General features: G+C 45.1%; 1 protein-coding gene across 5 annotated transcripts in view; it reads right to left on the bottom strand.

Annotated features, from left to right (window-relative positions):
- Nucleotides 1-21912, bottom strand: part of LOC118516845 (hemicentin-1-like) — a 116799-nt gene that overhangs the window by 87349 nt on the left and 7538 nt on the right. For 3 of the 5 annotated variants that reach the window (XM_036062697.1, XM_036062701.1, XM_036062699.1), the window contains exon 2: nucleotides 14991-15682. In XM_036062697.1, coding sequence (XP_035918590.1) covers nucleotides 14991-15093 — 103 coding nt within the window. In that variant the 5' untranslated portion in view covers nucleotides 15094-15682. Of the gene's footprint in view, nucleotides 1-14990; nucleotides 15683-16306; nucleotides 16672-21912 lie in introns of those variants that run through there. The other 2 variants (XM_036062698.1, XM_036062700.1) reach the window with 2 other exon arrangements.

The raw sequence follows: 21912 nt of genomic DNA on the forward strand, positions 1-21912 counted from the left end.
CAGCTCAAGAAAGCCAACTTACCGAGGTTGCGATAATTTATTGCATGTCAGAAACGGTTAGCGGTGCAACTTTTACTGCAAGAACTTTGTTCACGGGAGCTCGCTGGGGTGGCCCAGTTCGAGGCGCAAAACTGCAGCAAATTGCCAGCGCAAGGTTCTCTGTCTCTCTCTCTCACACACACACATAACCTCGGGTGTTGGTGGTTGGGAAATCGGACCGTCGTGGAAGGGTGGGTCGGGAAATACTGGCAAGGTAACGGAGTGGAAAATAAGTGTTTCTAATTGCCACCAGCGAACACAACGGAGTGTGAAACAAGAACAGAGTGCCGCAAAACCATTTGATCGAAGCCGAAAGCCCTGTGTGTGTGTGTGCTCTTGTTGCATTCTTGTCAGTCGTTTGGCATTGCTGGATGGTTTTTGTAGTTTTGTTCCCTTTTTTCTGTTGCATTTTGCACACCATCAAGTGCCAAGCTTTCAAGCACATTCCTTTTGCCGGGCCCGTTTAGACTACTTTGCACTGGGATTGGGCTCGCTGACAAGATAGCACAAAGAAAAAACACAAAACGTATGGAACGCTCTGCCGAACGCTAGATGTTGCTGCTACCGGAACTGAACTCCGGGCACGAAACATCATCCGTGTTGAGTGTTGATTGTTTTTTTTTTTTGTTGTTGTACTTCTTCCTCTGGTTCAATCTTCTTCAGGACGATCGATCTTTGAGCTCAATCAACTCAATCCTTTTCCCATCGACATTCTAGCAAGGGGGAGCCAAAACAAAAAATCGAAGCTCATCTTTCTCTCGTCGACCAACGCACAACCACCGTATGGAATGTTTCGAGCAGATTGAGTTCAACTGGAAGCGGATGCTAGCTATCACACACACCCTCGACGCGTCAATGGTAAGGACTCACGATCGATTGAGCGGCGTAAGGTGCCAGTGGTGCCCGGCATGGTGCGTTTTCATTTGCAGAAAAGCCTCTCGAGCGTCCTATCACCGTGATATGGTGAGCCAAACATCGAACGACTGTATCAGATCGAACTATCTCGGGTAATGGATGTGTGCTAGTAAGAAGTTTTTCCATCGGACTCTCGGTACAGTCCTCCTTTTTTCTGCCCACTGCTTCCTTGACTTCCGGCCATTTGTTTCCTGCGCTACGGTCTGCAGATCAGGTGTGCTTTCGGAATGATTTCACTATTTTTACCCCATGGACGAATGGTTGCGTTTTGTTTGTGTGCTCCCATTCGTACAGCGAAACTAGCAGTTGGTTCGAATTCTCCGATGGGAGCTAATCAAGGCCAGTTGGCAAGGTCGAACGTTGTTGCTACTTTACTCGCTTCGTTCCACGCCTCCCAAGGGTGGATTTTTCCGGTGCTGATGAAATACATAAAGGCGCTTCTGCAATAGGGATGTTTTTGCCTTTTTCAATACATTTTTCTACCACCCTGGTACTGGAAGGCTACAGTAACATCGTCACTAAGGAGGGCGTGTGTGTGTGTCTGTATGAAGGCTCGTCGCTCATTAATGCGATAATTGTTGCAATTTTCTCCCAGGGCATTCATTCGCCGGTGGAAAAAGGAAGCATGGAAAAGAAGCCATAAAAGTGATTGTTGATCGTACGGTTTGCATCGGAAGAGCACGCGAGTTATTGTGAAGTGTTGTGAACTGAAGTGAATTGCTGACGTTGAAGCAACAGTCGTAAAACGCGTGTTGATAACATCCAATTATTTGTCAGTAAGTGGTTTTCGCGTGTTTCAATTCAATTTCCAAGTCGCTTACGGGTGTGAGGTTACGGGTTAAGGTTCAGGATTCTACCGACGTGAGACGATGGTAGAGTAAAGTTTCGTTTTAAACCGTTGAAAATTAAACAACATACCTGTATGTTATGAAGCTTCAATCATTTGAAAACTCTTTACTTCATCTGTATCGTTCGAAAATACATTTAATTTATGATGAGTAGATCAATTACTAGCAACCATAGATAGGCCAAGAATTGAAGGATATTTTTTTAATTGAACCTTGAATAATTGAGAAAGGAAAACTCACAATTAATGAGAAGCATCTACAGGACTCCTTCGAATAATAAGTAATAATATTTTTCCAAGAAATATAATGCAGATACCGTTGCTGCATTATACGGAAAGTATTCTGATTGAAGTAGTAGGAAAATAATGTCTGCTATGCACACAGGAGGACCGTGGTTCAAAACCCGTATTGAAGACTGCCTATCCGACTTTGTGGGATCCATAAGTCTAGGAAGTCAGAAATGGCAGGCATGACCTAAGAGGTCATTAGGTCGCCAAGCCATAAGCCCATTAAACCTACGATGTTAGCTTCAAATAATTCTAACCGCATATGAAATTTCATTCCTTTCACTTCTTCCACTCACTACTATATTTCTTCCATGGGACGCATAAAATCATGCAAGTCACATTCCATATATAAACTGATCCTTATTCCAGAATAGAAAAGAGCATCCGAATAGAATCAGCAATCCTAAAACTCATTTCTTCTCTCTCTCCGTTTGAAGTTCCATCTTAAAGCTTCTGTATGATTTTCCCATTACGGATTTAAATATTCATGCTGTGCCGCCAGTCAACATGTGTTTCGAATGATGTACGGCCACTACCCACCAGCACCACGTATGCAAAGCGGCAGGAAGCCACATAAGAAAGCGTTTCGAAAATGCGACTTGTGTGTGATCTTCCCAGGCGAAAGAACGAAAAGGGGCACACTGCCAAGCCCATCGGGTAGCTGTATAATTTTCCCCCTAATTGGGGTTGTTCCGTACCGTGTACGTTTATCATATGTTAAGGCAGGATACCGGATGAGCTGCCCGCTGCGGAAGATGGCAAGCATTGGATTAGATCCCCATTTCACTAGAGGCACTGTCTCGGGAGGCGCAAGCTTTATTGCAGCGCCATTCTCACCATCTGTCAGCCAGTCGGCCGGTGTGGCGGACTAATAAGAGGCGGAACCTTTCTGCCGGAACACCAGCCTGTCCGATGGATGAACCTCATTCAGTCGGTCGTTGGTGGTCGTAAAAAAGTTAATTATTTTATATGAGCTACGTGACAAATCTTTTCCTCGCCAGGGCCCGGGCCAATCCTTCGTCCGGCGCTAACGATTTGCGGCCCGGGCGGTGGGCTGATGGTTGCGAGAGTGTAATTTGTGTGACCTTTCCCAACCTCAATTCGCAGATATCTATCCTGTTGATACAAAAACGGGGCCACACCATTGTTTCACCGGCGGAGATCACGAAGGTTCTAAATCTCGTCGACGTCGACCCGGTTTTGCTGTAATTACAAACGACCTTCCCCCTTTTGGCGAGGCCACCTTGTCGGTGCTAGTTTGAGCATGGGCATGAAAAAAACAAGGAAAACTGTCGAGCAGATCGGGCTAATCGTTCCAGGGGTTTCTCGCACAAGGGAAACCTCTTTTTTGCTGCTATTCTAGGAACCGGTGTCCGCTCATTGATCCGTCCTGCAGCAATGGTTTGCCAGTGAGTGTGGCTGTGTCTGCCGATAAAAATAGTGCCCACGGTGCCTGCAATGGGTCATTCTACTGTCCTTCAGACTGCAGGTTTTTCCACCGTTAGTCACACATCCTCTGCAGGGAACTATCAGGGTGGAAAATCGGACCAATTTTTTTTTGTGCACTTTGTTTTCTTCCATTTTACTCCAGCTGCTTCCAGTTGCTTCGGTGTGGTGGGTTGTGTGGCGCATCGTTCAGGGAGCTACACCGGAGATAAATTTATCTCACATAAGGGAACACTTTTTTATTGCCCGTTGCACTTTGCACCCGTGTAACACGTGTCCGTCCGGGTTGCGGTGCCGGATTGGGTTAAAGTTATCTTTGGCACCCAGGGTTGTGGGTGCTTGTAGGTGAGGATCACATTTGCTCCAACCCCCCCGGCAAGGCATCTGCACCTTCACCGAACACTCTGCAGTCGTGGTGCATCTGTATCGGTCCGCTACTGCAGCCGGCAGACGACAGAAGCAGCGGTCGGGTAGCTCAGCAAAGGATTTGGGTGAGCCAAAAACGGATCCGATCTAAAACGGCAACCGATGGGAGGCTAAGCTACCGTGGCCGGATGTAGCAACAGATCCTGCGAACGAAAAAAAAAAAAAAAGAAACTAATCCACTAAGCGGGGATGATGTGGTTTTGTTTCGTGCTTCACACTTCACAGACTGTGGGGTCCAAGGTCGATCGGAGCGCTACGAAACGGGTGAACCAGATACCGATGGAAATCGTAAAGCCGGAAGCGGAACAGTAACTGCCACGCCATTAACATTGCATCGTGAAATTGTTGGAGGAAGTATTTGAAGCACACGTTGGCATATCGTTCTGGTTTCGCTGAATGTTTGCCTTCCGTTTTTGGGGCATCGGAGCAATTTTTCCTTCCATGTAAGAGTGGCTGCGAAATGCATACCTGGGAACGTTATATGAGCAACGGCATTCAAAGAGTTTGTGAGAAGGCGAGACAGCAAGAGAGAGCAAGAGAGAGAGAGAGCGAGAGAGAGAGAGTGCGAAAGAAGAAGAACAAAGATCCCATTGCACACCTGCCTACGAGCCAACGATGGTGACAGTCGGTAAAAGTTTGATACCAAAGGGCATTTTCAACCCGTGCCCTTTTCTTTTTTTCATTGCCTTTTGAAAATGGAAAGTCTTTTTGTTTTGGAGCTAAAATTTTGATTTCACTCTGCAAATGGTACAGTTTCTACTCACGAGAATGTAATTGTTGCATTTTTGGAATCTTCCGTGTACAAATGTGATCAACAAAATTGATTTCATCTGTTTCACGGTGACAGCGAATGGAATGCCATATTGGCAAAAAACGTAGACAAAAATCGGTTAAAGAAAATTTGTGAAACATAGTAAATAGATAAACATCCTATTTAGGGAAAACTTCCTCATCCTGATTTCATCAGTTCATTCCAATCACTCATCCTATCACATTCGACCTTCGGAAACAGCAAGCGGATTGCATAACGATTAGGCGCGAACAGCAAGACGGGTTGCGTGTTTGTCATATAAGTCTGTATTTTGGTTGGTTGCCCCAAATTTCTAACAGGCCAATTATCATAAAAATAGAAAATATTTTAGAACAAAACTACTGTATAAAGACAATAGGTTCGTTTCGAATTATACTTCATAGGTTTCATAAAAGTATTACACTACAATATTTCACTTCACTACTACCATCAACGTCAGGTCTGCTGATGAGACTCATCTTTGATGGATGATAAGATCCTGCTGCGTCCCTTCCCTACTAAAACCCGTCACACATTCCCCAAACTCTTGCAAACTACGAGCAAACGTTCCGTAAATACCGAAAGTTTTCGGATGTGTTTTCACTCGGGAAAACTATCCGCTCCCCAAAGTCGTTATCCGACCGCCCTCGTTGGAGTGAGCAGGCACGTCAAATTTCCATCTCAAATCCTTTCGCTTTTTACCAACATTCCGGCGAACACGAGTATAACAAGACTCTCATCCTTCAAGACATCAGACAGGTACCTGTGCCTTGGTCGGCAGCTCAAATCTTTGGCCCAAAAATCTTGACGATGAGATTAAGAACAACTTCCTCGCAGACAACGTGCCTCCCGCCGGTCGTTCGCCCACTCTCTTCGGTCTCCATCGCCGGCCACCAATCACTAGCGAGTTCCCCTCCTAATGCCGGCACTAGTTGGTGAAAAGTGTAGTGTATCAAAAGTTTTTGATTTATTTTCTGCTGCTCAGGCCCGTTTTCTCATTTGCGGGTCCATGGGAAAGGTAGGCTTCGGCATCCTTCGGCCCGTCGGCCATCCGCTCGAACGGAACAAATTGGGGACGGAGCAGAGCGGTCGAGCGAGGGACAGGCTGATAATGAAGATACGATGTTCGTTGAATTGTTAAAGACTTTCGTCTTTCGGTGTGTACACTTGCTGTTATTTTGGTTCCGTGAGGAAGGTAACGGGTACGGGTGGTTAGTTTCGAGAAGGCTTGCATGCTGTACGGCACGAGCCTGCAGTCTCGTTTTTCGTTGGGTGCGACTATACCAGAGTTATGTTGTGCCGCATCTCGGGGGAAAACCTTCCCCGGTACCTTCCGCTCAAAATCTCGTTCAGGTCATCCCGCCGTACATCTTCATCATGACCGTCATTCACCGGAGTTATTTGGCGGAGTTCCGACAACAAACATCACCGGAATAAAGTTTTCCTCGGCCAACATTGAGGCTGGCTCCGGTTTATGAGAGTTTCAGAAGACCCACTAAAGCTGGCCCCCAAAAAGGCACAGTTACGACGCGACGAACAATGAACGTGCCAAGCATCGCTGCAGTTTTAGTGGAATTTTAAATGTATTAGAAATTAAATATTAACACAACGCCACACTTTCGACCCGGGGGCCGGGCCGTGGTATCGATTTATTTCACGCCGTCTTTTACCTGGGAACTGTCTCACCTGGCTCAGTTTTGCCTGTCTTGGGAAAATCTTCAGAGCGCCCCTTTTAGAGCTGTGCTTGTTCGTTATGCACCTACTTATGCCCTTTCGAGCACTCTCTCTCTCTCTGTCTCTCATTTTCTCTTCCTATCTCTTGCATGCATTCCTGTACGGTGAAACTATTCACATCAAACAGCCTTGAAAAACGTACAGGTAGGTACAGTTGGTCTCTAAGCAAAGGAACTCCAACCGCCATTTGTCAGGCCCGGCTTCCCGCACGGTGCTGGAATCGGTGAGCATAATGCGTTTCATCTCACGGACTTCAGTGACGCTTGCCCCACCCCGTTAAGACCTAGTTGAACCGTGAACCGTGTGCCTGTGATTGTGGAAATCCGGTCGCTTTTCCGGCCCGGTAGTATTGCACAGTGGGGGAAATTAGAATGCTCCTTGAAGTGAATGAAAATAATGAGCTTCAATTTAGCACCAGCTGCCGTCAAACACTCTGCGCGACGAAGCCAGGCCATGTTTGTCTGCGATAAACCGCAGACTTTGATGCTTTGTGCGACTGGGCGCGCGATGTGTGTTTCTCGGGGCAGGGCCGTGCGAAGGAAATTCGCGCGCAAAGGAGTGAGTAAATAATTATATAACCACCGGCTGACGTAGCGTTGCGGTTGTCATGGCGCTTGTCCTACGGCAGCACACTGCGAACACGGTGATTGTTTAAGGTTTTATCTGCAAAGCGAGTTACCATGCTTCGGCGAGAGTTTGACATTTCGCTGTGCCTGTGTGAGATTTGTCCGAAGAGTGAGCGCCCGTGCTGACGTGTGTGCGTGTGTGTGTCGTTAAGAGCATATTTAAATAAATTATCGCACAAACGTGCTCCTTCGCATCGCAAGTGTTATGTGACCGTTAGCATGCAAAAAAAAAGTTTCACCTGTATGTGTGTGTGGAGATGTCTCTCACCGTCCCAGAAGGCGCCGGGAGCCGAAAGCCGAAAGGATAGTTTTGCGTAATTTATTCTGACCCATTGCTTTCGGGCGGATGTTTAATCTGCGCTTATGGCGGAAGCAATGAATAAACACTAATGCGATTGCATCCGGGATTTGTTCCGTACGTACTGTGCCGGGTGAGAAAATACCCTCGGATGAAGCTGGATATGAATGGGAATGTTCGCTAATGAGCGCTTTGTGGTTGGTCGGTTTCCTTTGGCATGTGTTCGATCAAACATCACGTCATGGGAGACCAGTGATGATTTGAGCCGAGGTTGAAAATCGTATTAAAAATTCATACCAACATCAGACAGGAAAATCTTCTACTAAACATGGTAATGATATCCTTGTGTAACATTTATAGCTTACACTCCATATTCTATAAAAGCAAAAATAACTTTAACTGCAGGAAGTAGCATTATAGACAAAATTGGTAAAAACGATTAATATTAAATTCCTGAAAAATTTATATAACCAGTTTTAAATTTCGTGGTTTCCGTTCTTGGTTATCCATTTTCGTTGGTGCAAAACTTATTTATCGCTTTCAATTGATGTTTTCTTCACTCGAAGCATTCTCCTCCCAAACGTGAAATGGTTAATGATAAAGCTGATGACATAATTGAATCGAACGATTAATTCATCACACCGAGAAAAGTTTTAACTCCCCCTCCGGAGCGGTTCTCATTCATGATAATCCCAAAATCAACGAACTTTGATTGAGGTTCATTGCTTGCAAGGGTTCCCTTTAAAGGTAGCGGAATTTGTCGCCACGAAGCAAAACAAAAAACCTCGGAGCGAAAGGATCTTTACCAGCCCTTGGCAGCAGGACGATATTTAATGTTTCGGCTCGTGCCGGCCCGCACTGATCTGGGGACGGGTTTTGGAAAATTCTACCGTACCGCAGTCGCGCTCGAAGTTCTAATTTTGGAAAAGCGTGTCAAAAGGGCTGATCCCGGAAATTGTGTCTGAGCTAGAGGTTGTCGATGGTGAAGCGAACACCGTGGTCGTGAGTGCGTGCGAGTGCAAATGGGATTTCAGCGGAACAGACGCAGGATTCCCCCTGTCTATCCCCCTGTCTATTTCGGGGCCCAGCGGGTTGAAGTGTTCGTCTTTTCCTTTTGTCCACACTAGGCGCTTGCCAGGTTGATCAACATTTAGCAACCGGAGAGAGGCCCGCTAGAGTGGAAAAATGCTGTTTGCTTTCAATTTCCACCTGAGTGCGGATAAAGCGTAGGAAAATATGCGTACACTTGTACGCCGCTGGTTTTGTTTTCTTTCTCTCTCTCTCTTTCTCTCCTCTTTCGCTTTCGCTCCCTAGGGGGACGTTTGTCCCGTTCAATGCGATGGTTCAATCATCGATCAGCTTTAGCCGGGGTAGTGTACAGAAGGGAACGGAAGCATCCGCGCCGACCCGACAGTGTTCGAATAAATTATTCTACACCATCAACCGCGCATACCCTAAAAGCTGTCCCTAGATACCTTGCTTCTGTCGGTGGCTGTATGTGCGTGTGTGCGAAAGGTAAAATGGTGGTTCAAATGGAGTACGAAGAATTACGGTTTTTGGGGGTTTGCTGTTTGTGTCGCAAAGGACAACAAGGAGCGGGCGGCCAGCGGTGGAAAATCAATACGAAGCTGTTTAGTTTTCTTTGTGATTTTATATGAACAGGTGATGCGGTGAATGAGAAACGGGTAGATTTATTTAAAACGTCGCATTTATAATAACAGATTGTTAGAACAACATCAAACCGAATATGTTTCTGTATTTCGGCTGGAAATCGGGAAAGAGGGCAACAAAAATAAAGAGCTACGGCAACACATTTCTAAAATGCAACAGACACAAATAGGAAAATGGAGTGAAAAATGGTTTTAAAATTATTAGCGAAGACTGTGACAATATATTAAACACCATAGCATCACTTTTGAATATAGTGCTCCTCAATAATACAAGCAGAGACTGGGTCTAACCATTAGCAATACTAGATTTCAGATCGCTTACATCGAATCTCTAAAATTTTAAGTTTTGAATTTATACAACATTATATATAGTTTCATTTTGTATATAGGGGTGGTCCGGTGGCCGATACGATTCGGGGGCCTGTCTTTACACGGCAGGATCAGGGTTCAAATCCCATCCAGACCGCCTCCCCGTACGTAGAGCTGACTACTTTACTACGGGTAAAATTAAGTCACAGAAAGCCAAAAATGGCAGGCCGAGACTTATAGAGGTTGTTGTGCCAAGGAAGAAGAAGAAGATATATAGTTTCAAAATACACAACTTAATTAATTTTGTATACCAATGCGATCATGCTATTAAATTGTAACCTCTGGATGGAAATAATTATCATTATCGGTATGTTTACAGCAGCTGAAAGTAAACATGATGCGAGGTCTGCTCATCACAATAAATAATACGGTAAGCGTGTCATGTAATAACACCCATCAAAGCGCACGGAAACTGGTCAAGTATTAGCGACTAGTCCTAGCCCCAACCACCACGCATCCGGTCCTTCGCTCCACATCAAAGCCTAACCCATTAGTAACATTTGTTATCGAAGCGTCGCAGCTGTTGCTGTTGTGTTGTGGAGCGAAAGTTTATGCGAATATTATCGCTTTCCAATAAGCGCCACAGTATCTCCCCTCATAAATGTATAACAAATTCGATATTAATCTTTCAGCAGGACGATGGATCGTACCGTTTAGAGGGCGGGCGTGTTTTTCTTGGCTCTCGGTATCTCCGGGTGTTGGCTCATGGTAGACAACGTCACCACCCGAAACGTCAAATGTCACGTGCATGAATACGTGTGAAAAATTCATGTGAATCGTGAAGCCCTCGTTTGCCGACAGCACTTCCCAGAAGCAGTTGAAATAAAAACATAAAAAATGGCTCCCGCTTGAAGGACATCCGTCCGGGTGGGGTGAGATGGGACGGTGGTGGGAGCTACCCCTAAGGGAAAGTAAGCACACGCTCGCACTCGTACGGTGGCAAGAGGTTCTCCTTCCGAGCAAGGGTCACCGAAAGTAAGAACAACAAAAAGCGATAGTCCACCGGCCAAATGTAGGACCAGACGTTCGCTTTCGAGGGCATGGCGAAGACGGTGGTAGGCTAACCCGCTGGCCATCTGCAGGAAGCAAAGGATACGTGAACACATCAAAGCAACTTGAGTGGTGCAGATGGAAAGCAAAACGAGCGATACATAAACATTGCTTATGAGAGTCATTTTTTTCCTCAATTCCTCGCTTGTCTGCTCACTTGGCTAGTGTAGAAACCTTTCATCACCTTTCGCTGCGGCGTTGCTTTCGTCATCTTGGAAATGTGTTTTTATGTTTTTGGCTACCTTCCTTTTTTTGTTGTTTATAGCACCCTACATGTAATACGCTTACACGCTAGCTGACTTTTTTATGCAGCTCAAGTGCCCATTCGATGACATGTGGAAGAAGATGTGAGAGTAACGGCAGCAAAAAAGTCATCCCTGTGTCACCGAATTTTTACATGTACCACAGTCTAACGGTCTATAAAATGTTTATCTTGAAATGGCCACCCGACGAAAGCCTCTTATCCGTTTTTGGCGTAAGGTTGAGTGTTGGAGAAAGAAGGACAGTCAAAATAAAGGAAAGACACAAAACCTCAATCGACAAAACACTGTCACTCGGTTGACGGTGATAACGGAGCTCGCAAGGTGTCTCTGCACCGATCAGCTCAACCCCGTGATTCATATGTGTAACAGGATGAGTCAACAGTGTTACTGTCTGTTATGGGTGCTTGAGTCACTGGTTGGTTTTTTTTGCGAAAGACACAAAGAGGGTACGAAACCCCACAACACAACAGTGAATTGCATGATGTACTTAGCTGGGAACGTTTTGTTCTTGTTTTTCCCCCCTAGCTCTCACAGCAACGTTCGTGTCTCGTCAACACATGCGAAGAAAAGACGTTGTCCCTGCTGTCAAAGAAGGCACGTTGTGCTGGTGTTGAAAAAGAACGAGGAGACCAACTTACCAAGCCATAATAAGCTTCATCTACTGGCGGGTTTACTTAATTGAAAGCTTATGCCATTGCAGCGTTGCACGGGAACGCCTTAAACGTACTCGCCAACCCGCTGACAAACGGCCCACGACTCACAAGGACGTGTTTATGATGGTAATAAAGTGACATTGACCCTAAGTGCATGACTTGTTCAGCTTTAGGTTTTCCCGGTGTTTTGCCGTGCTGTCGTTGGACCGTTTTGTTTCTCCGTACACGTTTACAATCCTTAGCCGCCGGTGCAGTGCTATGGTTTCCTAGCTTTTCACACCCATTCCCGATCGGGTTCAGTCGCAAAATGGGATAAGTGAATGAATATTGTCCGACCGTACGTTGCACGACCGTACTGTTTTCGGACAGAAAAAGGCTGAGCTCAAGTATCCACCGAACGTGATGTAATGTCCAGACGCACCAGACGCAGGCATAACAGATAAAAGAAATGGACTTAGGTGGACAACCACTGGTTCTGTTGGGTGAAATTTTTCGCACAGGGGGTTTCTTGTGCTTTGGGGATAAAGTTTCTTTCCGATGAGTTACTTCACAATGAAATAGACTATTTACGTTGCCATTGACTCTTTAAAAATATATGTATTTTAGCTTTTGTGAAAGTGTGACCAAGACTTTCAAAGATTAATCACCTTTTTCCATCCATCTTAACAAATTTTCGTTGTGTCTTATACCAAGATAGTTGAAGAAGCTCAGGTAAGCCACAAGTCAACACGGTAGTGCTAGGTACAACCACAACCGTTTTCCCGGATTTTTCAGGAATAACAACAGAATCCATCATCTGTAAAAAACGATCCGCTAGGGACTTTAGTTCTTGGATTGCCTTAAAGACCCGTCCACCAAGACGATAAGACAAACAACCTATCACCGAATCACTCCCACTACGCACCAAAGTTCACATCGAGCAGATCGAGCTTTTCCCCTGAGGACAACAGAAAAAAAGCCGTCCTGTAGCCATAAAACCAACCAGCTTTCATGGGAAAATACTTGATTTTGTGGAAGCGAATCATCCCGGTTTAGCTTTGAAGCCAAATGGTTGCGCTGGTGGAAGTGGAAAAACAACTGCCAGCAAATGTGTAAAGTGCGCCCAGGGTATGCTCTTTGATCTGGTGGTATTTATTCGCACGAAAAAAAAGAAGATAAAAACAGCCCCAGCGTGCCAGGTACAAATGCATTAGCGGCAAAGTCCTAATTCGGGAGTGCAACCAACGAACCGGTGTGCGTAACCGTGAGGCATGGCATCAAACGAGCAGCAGGTGCTGTTGGGCGTGTAAGAAAACACAACCAAACCAATAAAGCTTAGATGCCCGCCGTGCGCTCTCCACAACAACAACAACAACAACAAAAACGCCGTCATGGGAGAAATATAGCTGAACGACCAGGCGCCTCCATGGGGCAGTTTGTTTTCTAGCTAGCTGCTTTTTTTGTGGTCGTTCTTACATTGCTCCTTATTTTGAAGCTTAAATAAACAACAACAAAACGAAGGCAAAGAAATGGCCAAAACCTACCCGAAAAGCTAGTTCAATGCTCTCAATTTGCTCACCAAACAACTTCATCGGCGCGTTGGTTTTCTTTGGATGGATTCTTCTTCTGGCTTCCAGCGTCATCACACCGACACGAAAGAAGGACTCACAAACCATCGCCAGTTGCTTTGGCGGAAACCATCATCGTCGGCCTCGGTCATCATCGTCGGTTAGCCATGGAACCACCATTCGTGCTCTATCTCTCTCTTTCTCTTCCTCTCCCTCTCTCTTTCGCTCTCCTCATTCTAGCAATGTTCAAACGCAAATGTCAATATCAGGAATCGACCGAGGCGCAGCAAAAATATCCATTTCGCTTATCGAAATCAATTATCGACCCGAACCGGGAATGGAAAGTTGTGCCCCCGCCAAAGAAAGGGATTTTCGCGTCGTGAAAATAACGATATTCATGAGGTGATGGCCTTTTTGTCGTTTCGCCAACGCGGTGGCACGCGACGGTAAGCGGAGGGTGCGAAAGTTTTGTTTATCGAATTCCGAGATTGTTTGCATTGGTCGCTCTGGTAGTGAAGGTGGGAAGGGGCGGGACCGTTGGCACGCGTCTGTGGGGTGAAAATGGAAGACAAATTTCTAAAGAAAAATAAATCCTCCGTCTGAGCAACCTTCCGCAAAGTTTGATGCTTTTTTTCTTTTCTGTCCTTATTTTATTTTGAAGTTTTTCTTCCATTGACTGAAAGGCAAACAATCGCCCGAAATTTGGGTGGATTTTTGAAAAGATTTGTCATATTCATTCGTTTCTTCCAGTGACCTGTGGCTGTGGTGTCATCGGATTTTGGGCGAGTTTAATATTCATAACGGCTTTATTACGACGTGCCATGAGCTTTGAAAACGAACGTTCAAAGTGGAAAAAGCGAGCTTATCCTGAACAGAAAATGGAAGAGCAACCGATCAATACAAAAAGGATCGAAAAGTTCGATTTCAGATCCTGTTCGACCCATTCGTCCAACAATCGTACGGCTTGTGTATTTTGTTAGCCAATCTATCAATACACAATCCGCACGCCATTCCATCACAACTTGCTTCCCGCGCGGGATGGTAAATTGCTGCAAACGATTGGTTGCGCCCACTCAGCGCTTCGTCACCTCCACAAGCACCCACAGAAAAACGGCGACGGGTTGCAAGAAAAATGGGCAGCAAATGACTGGCCATTAGGCAAATTGTAGCTCTGGTTGCAAATTTGCTTCCATTTTCTCGCAACTGCTTGCCGTGACGATGAAATATTCATCGGCGGGTCGAGTGCAAAATGCAACATTGACATCAATTTATAAATCAATGTTTTACTACTGCGGAACGCCCCATACTAGTTGGTAGAAAGGTACGGTGGAAATAACATGCTGGAGGAGTAAACTTTTTACATTGCGTAACTTACGTTGCATTACAGGTGCGTTGATTAAAGTTTCGCTGCAAAATGGTTTGCAAAGCATTAAATCATTCACAGCAAATTGTTGGGTTGTGGAAAGTATATCAATCGGTAAACTAAAATAGTTCCCCCGTAGCAAGGAATGATTATACTTCTAAGTGGTTTAAATAAGTCTAGTAAGCAATTGTATAACCAGCCTGACATAGCTTTCAAGGAAAAGATTTGCATTGAAATAATGCTCTTCTTTTATTGTGAAATGTTTATTAAGCTATCACTGCTAAGGATTTTTACCAGGACCAGGAGAGCGCACAAAAAGGATGCAGACTGAATGTGTTGCGTATTTTCCTAGTCTCACATAGAGTCTCGGATTCTAGGTTAATAAGCTAAAATAATTGTTGAACGTTCACTACATCCTTTTAAAGGGTGTGATGCGTGTTGCATACACCAAGGCGTATGAAGAATTTAAACGGTTTAAAAGTGAGTTTTGATTTATAGCATTTTATAGCAAACATAGTTTCAGATATTTTTTTATTTTCTAAAGTTTTACGCATCTTTTACTTCAAGTTCATTTAAGTTTAAGTTTTAAATCGGCTAGATTAAAATTGTTCGCCGATATATTCCAACAGATTTATCAACCATCGCGCAAGAACATGCATGCCATACCTGCTTTGAATCCTTCGCTTTTCACCTGCACCCACTTGCCACCGCCAACCATCAGCAACAGCATTAGCCGAACTATCGAGGCGAATTTGTGCCGCAATTCCATCGTAGCAAAAACAACCTGACACACCTTTACCACACCGCACACGGTGGCACGGACACCGTGACCTTCGCTATCAACCCACACAACAGTGCAGGGCTATGAACCTCCAAAGCACACCCCAACGATCTCACTCACTTTACACTGGCACTAATACTTCGCTCACCGCCCGCACTCACCCTGCACCCGCACGACGCGCACAACGAAAGCACCCACAACTATTAGCACACCCCACGCACGCACACACGCGAACGCGCACACAATAGGTTGCACTAGAACGCGCTGTAATCCGGCACAGGATCGTTGCAAATGATCTTCACGCACACCGTACACCGAACGAACGAAGGTGGCTCACCGCAATGCACCGGCTGACGCACCATGCTGCCATCGGTAGCTGGCAGACCTTACGCCGAGAGCATCTTCTTTCGCAACCAATTCCGTTGCTTCGCACTTGGGAAAGTTTAACGCGCGACTCATACACGCACAAACGCACACGCGGCAACTGAAGTGTGCGTGGTTCGTGTGCTTCACAAACGTACACAATCCGGATCCGGTTCCTCACTACACGATGCTGTGTGTGTGTGTGTGTGTCACGCTGTAAAGAAAACAAAAGCTTACGACATGAATGAATGCCAATCATCTTGCAAGAGCAGTTTTTCGCGGAACACTTTCCATGCCGCGAACGGAATACAAACGCGGCAGAATGAAGTTTTCACCCAAGAGCTTGAGGTTTTCTTATACTGATGTGTGGAACATTTTTTCAAACTATTGATAAGAAAATTACTATGAAGTGGATAAACTATTAAAACTAATATCTTCTTCTATTAACCAATGAGGGGTGGGCTTAGGCTTTTACTCTCATTACAATAAACCATTAAAGCGCACTAACGAACATTTCCCTTTCAATTTTAAATTGGGGTTTTCCGACAACCGGTGACACCGTTGCACTGGTGATTCGATTCGAGTAAAAAAAAGAGCAAATTCACGCAAATTCATCAACCCAGTTTTAGCGCGAATCAAATCGAGTCCTTTCAATCCCAGGCTCCGTGTGTCAAACGTGCCGAGTTCATTACGTTCCGTGCAGTCTAAACCTTTTGTCTGCCCGTGCTTCACTTCCTTTCAATGGCACCCAATTAGCGTACGAATGGAAAGCTCCGTGAGAAAAATGGTGAATGCATTTCTCGCCTCAATTTATAACACAAAAAAAACAAACACACACACACACGAAGGGAACTCGAACGGGCTGTCGGGGATTTAAATCGTCCGCAGTTAGCGGAAACGGTGAGCTAGTTGCTGTCATCACGAACCCAACTGCTCTAGGTCGTTCATGTCGTTAGCAGTTGTCGATTTGAATGCCATCGTTGCGTTTGCTGGGTATGTATTTTTTTTGCTGCTTTGTCGTTCACGCCGGGACTATTTTTGTGGCTTTTGACGTTCACCAGCGGTTGTGTGAAAAATGCATCTCCTTTTTTTTTCTTGTTCTGCTCTTTTGTCTTTCGGCAGATTTGCTGGTGCGTTCCAGCGATGGTGGTGGCGTATTTTGTTTGATTGCTGACAGTCTATCGGCATCGATGCGGTGATCAACTGCAAAGAAAGCGAGGGAGAGAGAGAAAGAGAAGAAAAATGTCAGACACATCATAATGTACCGAATCTGGCTCAACACGAGAGCAACCGTGAACGAAAAGTGAAAGTTTTAATTGCTTCCAAGCAGACGAAAACAATATAAAAAAATCCCCCGTGCATGGTAAACAGCACCAAATGCGTCAAAATGATGCTCGAAAGCATATGAAGCCGAGTACACACACACAAGACAGGGCGGGTAAAGTGTAGAAAGGATCCGGACTACCCGTTCGGTTTCGATTTTTTTCGTTTTCAACTCAAAGCGAACGGATAAAATTATTCGAATCACGCTTCTGGCGTGATCTGCTGTAATTTTTGCTGCCACGCTACCGAAACCGGGGAACCCTGAAATGTGACCGAAGATTTATGTACTAGCTGATGCGGCGAACCAGCGCTGCAATGATCCTCAACAACAGGCAAAAAAAGTTTCTTCACTTCGTTCGGGTGAGACTACCAACAGCGAGAGTGTACCGAGCGGATGATCGGAGAACAGCACGGTTGTAGTTTATTTTCTTGCCACATGCATGCAGTACGCCACCGGGCAAAGTTTCGGTGTTTCGCTCCGATTACATCGCGTGAATCGGCCGAGCCTCGAACCGGCGGACCGAAACAGAAGTAAATTGTCATATCTCACGGAGGGAAGGGGAAATAGATGAAGTAATTGAATACAGCGAAACGAAGAGCGTTCTCCCAAACGACGGGTCGGGGGAGAGAAACAAAAAAAAGCAAACACGGGGACAAAATAATATCTCGAATCCTGCAGCACTCATAATGTGCTGGTATCCTCGCGTAAGAATCCGGCCGGTTGCCCTGCGAACGGTTGCTGCCGCATCGCATTACGAAGCACGTAGCACGTCGGTGTGCTGTGAATAGCTTCACATCAATTGATGAAGACGGCAGAACAGAGAGAGAGAGAGAGGGAAAAGAAGCGGGGCCCAAAACCTAATTACTGGCGGATACAATCTGACCACTCATAAATAATCATGAACGCTTTATTAAATGTAGCCAAAACTAGCACCGAAGAAACCATGGTGCGGTGTGTGTGTGCGAGGAGCTATCGAGGTGAAAAGTGGAAGCTAAAATGGCAGCAGAAAGCCACGCCAAAACACGTGCTGGGAAGGTTTTTTTTGGGGGAAAATAGAGGGAAAAGCTCAGAGTGTTTTTTTTCCTCCCTGTGTCTGTTCGGTATGCTCCAGTCGATGACCAACTAGCACGGACCCATCGTCTTTGGTAGCATAAATCGAATACAACGACGGTGTAGTCAATAAGAAAGGACACATACAACATCGTGATTTAGTTTGGATTTTTTTTGCGTGTTGCTTTCTTGGGGATCTTACAATGTTGTGCAATTGTTTGGCAGTTACGGTTGGTATGATTTTGCTATAAAGTCATGCTTCGTTGTTCAGCGTAGCTCAACATTTTTAATAAAATAGTAAATGTATTATGCTAACGTGGTATCCTGGTAGTAGATGCGACAAATGAGCCGATCTTTATACGGCAGGACTGGAGTTCAATTCCCATCCGTACTGTTTGCCCGTAGTGAGAATAGTGAGGATCCAACCTCGTGGTTATTAAGCCTAGTAAGCCAGAAATGGCAGAGCACATCATAAGAGTGCAAAACGTCACGGTGCAATTTCAAATATTATGTAGAAATGCAGTACGTTCAAATCATTAAATGCTTTAAAGTTTAGAGTTTAAATGTATTAAACTCAAATCATTTAATGCTAAGGTTTGACACGCTTTACACAAGGTTTGATACATTATATTTTTTGTTATTGTTTTGATCATGGTCAACCAATTTACTACAAAATAATTCAATATTAATCGTGACACTTGCCATTACTCACTGCAGCCCTGCACTCGATACTTGCTTTCGGCATGCAATGTTCGAATGCAATCACCAAATGTAATGAACCTTCATCATCACCATCATCATCATCATCGTCTTACAGTACCAGCACCTTGCTTCACCATGGTTCAAGGTTACTCACCGGCAGTGATTGGAATAAATTAAAGACCGTCAGTCAGTCGTCCACGCAGCGAGAAAGAAAAATGGCCCAAACCATTTACAGGCAAATGAGCCTGTAATGATTTCGCACGGACCCACGGGCAGGGGTAGGGTACTGACCGGCAACGAAAATGTGTATGAAAGATGATTGTTCGCTACATCGTGTGCCTCCCCGGTCGTCCCGTTGCGTTACGAAAATTTTAACTTTCCAGCTTGCCCACCAGCGACAAGGATCTCTTCAGGCGCACGTGTTTCCTGTCAGCGGTGAGCCTTTTGCACGAGTGGATTTTGACCCCGGCCAACATTTTAGCGGTGTGTGTGCTTTTTTTGCGTTTTGGTATTTTGGAATTAATTTGTATAATTTATTAGATTTTAGTGGAAAGTTATTCGCGACCATGGTCACGCGGCGGTGGTCACGCTGGTGGCGATAAAAAAAGGGAAGGAAAACTCGGCTCGGAAAGGTGAAAGAGCGATTGGGGGTTGTTTTTTTTTTTGGAAAGCTGTGGCGGTACGCAAATCAAATGCGTTTCGCTTCTATTTAATTTCAACCTTAAGAAGTTTCGGTTTTTCTTTTCTCGAGCCGTTCCAGCTGCGTTGAGTTGTTCCGTTGCTTCATCTCTCGCTCAAGTGAATGGTTTGTGTTGGTTGTTGCTTGCAGGTGGATTAGTTCAGTCTAGGCTTATTTTCTCGATCCAGTCGAGTCTGCCTTCGAGGGGATTTCTTTTTCGTCTTATGAATCTTTTTTTATCGTTCTCTTTTGATGCTTTTTGCCCTTGGCCCGCGGCCATTGTTGAGAGTTAATGTTTTGTATGCTTCGTTTGTTACACATTTTGCTTCAGACTCAGCAAAAAAACCTGGCTTGTTTCGTTGTACGTACTTGAGCACTCAAAAAAAAAAAAACGAATTGCACGCCAACATATTATTAACACACACACAAAAAACACACCAACACACTCACAAAACCTTTGGCACATTGTTTTGCAAAGCTTGCGATTTTGTACACTTCCTTCCCTTTGGCGGAGCGTCGAACCAACGCTAAGAATGTGTTTGTTTCGCATAATGACCTAAGGCACGATTTTTCCACCACACTTTTCCCGGTCGTCCTTTAGCTGCCAGTTTCAAATCCTTCACGCAGGGGCATCAATTGTTGTTCCCCCCAACAGTCCGCGAGAGATTTTTCTCCCGCTCTCAGCATTTCCGGCCTGAAAAATGTGTGAGCCGCGGAAAACATTTCGGAGACGAACCGTGGTTGCTACGGGCACGGTTTACACTCACTGACAAAATGGCATAAATCAGGGGCAAAATTAATGATTGCAAAGCGCGGCCCCTTTGCGTGGCGAACCTGGTGGTGGATGGTGAAATGTTACTAAGGGCATGAAATAAATTTTCATTTCAAGATGAAAGTGCTATTTTTCAAGCTCACGCTCGCACGTCCCCAGGAGCAGCTGGGAAACAACATGTTTATTCAAATATGTTGCTTGCCGTGCGCCTTCCGGCACAATTCTCGCCGGTCCAGTCGATAGCAAACTGGGGCCAAGAGATTGAAATGCGCGCCGCGAGATGGACCGACGCTCCGGGAAAGCTGACTCCGTCCGAGGAAACAGTCACTCCAGACGTCACTCTAGACAGGAGGAAACGAACCGACCCAGCCAAATAAACGCTTTTTCACAACCGAACTCACTGCTGGACGGGCGGGGGCGTTCCTTGCCCGCCGGCCCGGTAGCCAGAGACGGAGGAAAAACAAAATAGATTTCCTCGCCGGACGTGCTAGCAAGATGGGCCGGAGCGGTGGAACGATGTAAAACAACGAACCGTGCATGTACGGGGCAGCAAACGAAGCAAATAAGTACCAAGAAGCAAAAGGAAAAGTGAAAGGAAAAAAACAACGTCCATTTCCATCGGCAGCAAAATCCAAGGCACTTAATAGCTTTTTATCATCGGCACCGGACCCTCCCGGGTTAGTGGATGTTGGCCGGCGGTTTTTTTAGTTTTTTCGCTTCAAACGCTTCTTCCAATCGGTTTGAGCAATTCTTCTATGTGCCTTACAGGGCTTTCGTTTTGTTTCAGCGTTTTTGTTTTTTGTTTTGAACGTTTTTGTCTGCTTCGTGGAATTATTTTCAATGACAGTAAAATATGTCCGGAAGCTAAGTTGTTCCGCTGGCTGGGCAGAAAAGTGAGCAAAGACTGGTTGGATGGACAGCGGCGAAGCGAGAGTGCATTGTTTTGCAACGGTTTAATTGATTTTGTAGCAAAGTTGGGTGGAAATTAAAAACTTTTATTTCATTAAAAAATAACTTAAAATAATAAATTTTCCATTCATTTTTGTATACGATGTTTCAGGTCTTTTTACAGGAATAATTCTTTGAAAAATCCTTTAATTTATTAAAACGAAAGCTCTTACTGCAGGGATTATCGCTCAGTCAGCGTTATTTATTATACTTGTTCCTCTATGAAAGCTATTTATACTACATTATTCTCGTAAAGTTTAACAACCTTCAACGTTTGTAGAAAACACCATGATGAATTTCAAAAAACCCTTCCTTGGGTCTCCTCAATTTCGTCGCATAAGAAAAAATCCTCCATCAATCCCCTCCTAGAACCATTGCAACCATTAGGTAACAATTGCTAACGAGTCACATCACTACACCACCACCATCAAAGGGGTTCCTCGGTGAAATTATGAAATCCTTCAACACTTAACGGCTTAAAGTTTGCACCAGCAACAACCGATCAAATAAGCGAACTGAACACAAATGATAGAAAACGAGCGAACAACGACTTCAAACAAGTTCGCCCTCTGTACTGGGAATCCGTAATCGGAGCTTAATATTCCATTGCCCTAACCGGCTGCCGAGCGATCTTCAGGTGACGCGAGAACTTCAAACGATAACGCTTGGACGATACGGTGCATTCGGATACCAAGGATGCAGGGAAAGAAATAATTGCTGCTGGAAAGGTGCCGGTGATGATGAAAATCGATGGAACCGGTACAGTCTGCGGTGCCAGCTCAAGTAATAACTCAGCTGAACCGAAACACCGGTCCTGTTTGAGGTTCTACTAATTGAAGCAATTATTGGAACGTTGCGTTGAAATGTTTCGCAGTCGCAGGAGGGTGTATACATTCTTCCAAGCAATATTTGCCTGCTAACAAGACACATTTTGTGACATTCTTTTCGGCGTGCTTGATCTAAACTCCT

Source organism: Anopheles stephensi, unplaced genomic scaffold (genome assembly GCF_013141755.1).
Source record: "Anopheles stephensi strain Indian unplaced genomic scaffold, UCI_ANSTEP_V1.0 ucontig4, whole genome shotgun sequence".
NCBI lineage: Eukaryota > Metazoa > Arthropoda > Insecta > Diptera > Culicidae > Anopheles > Anopheles stephensi.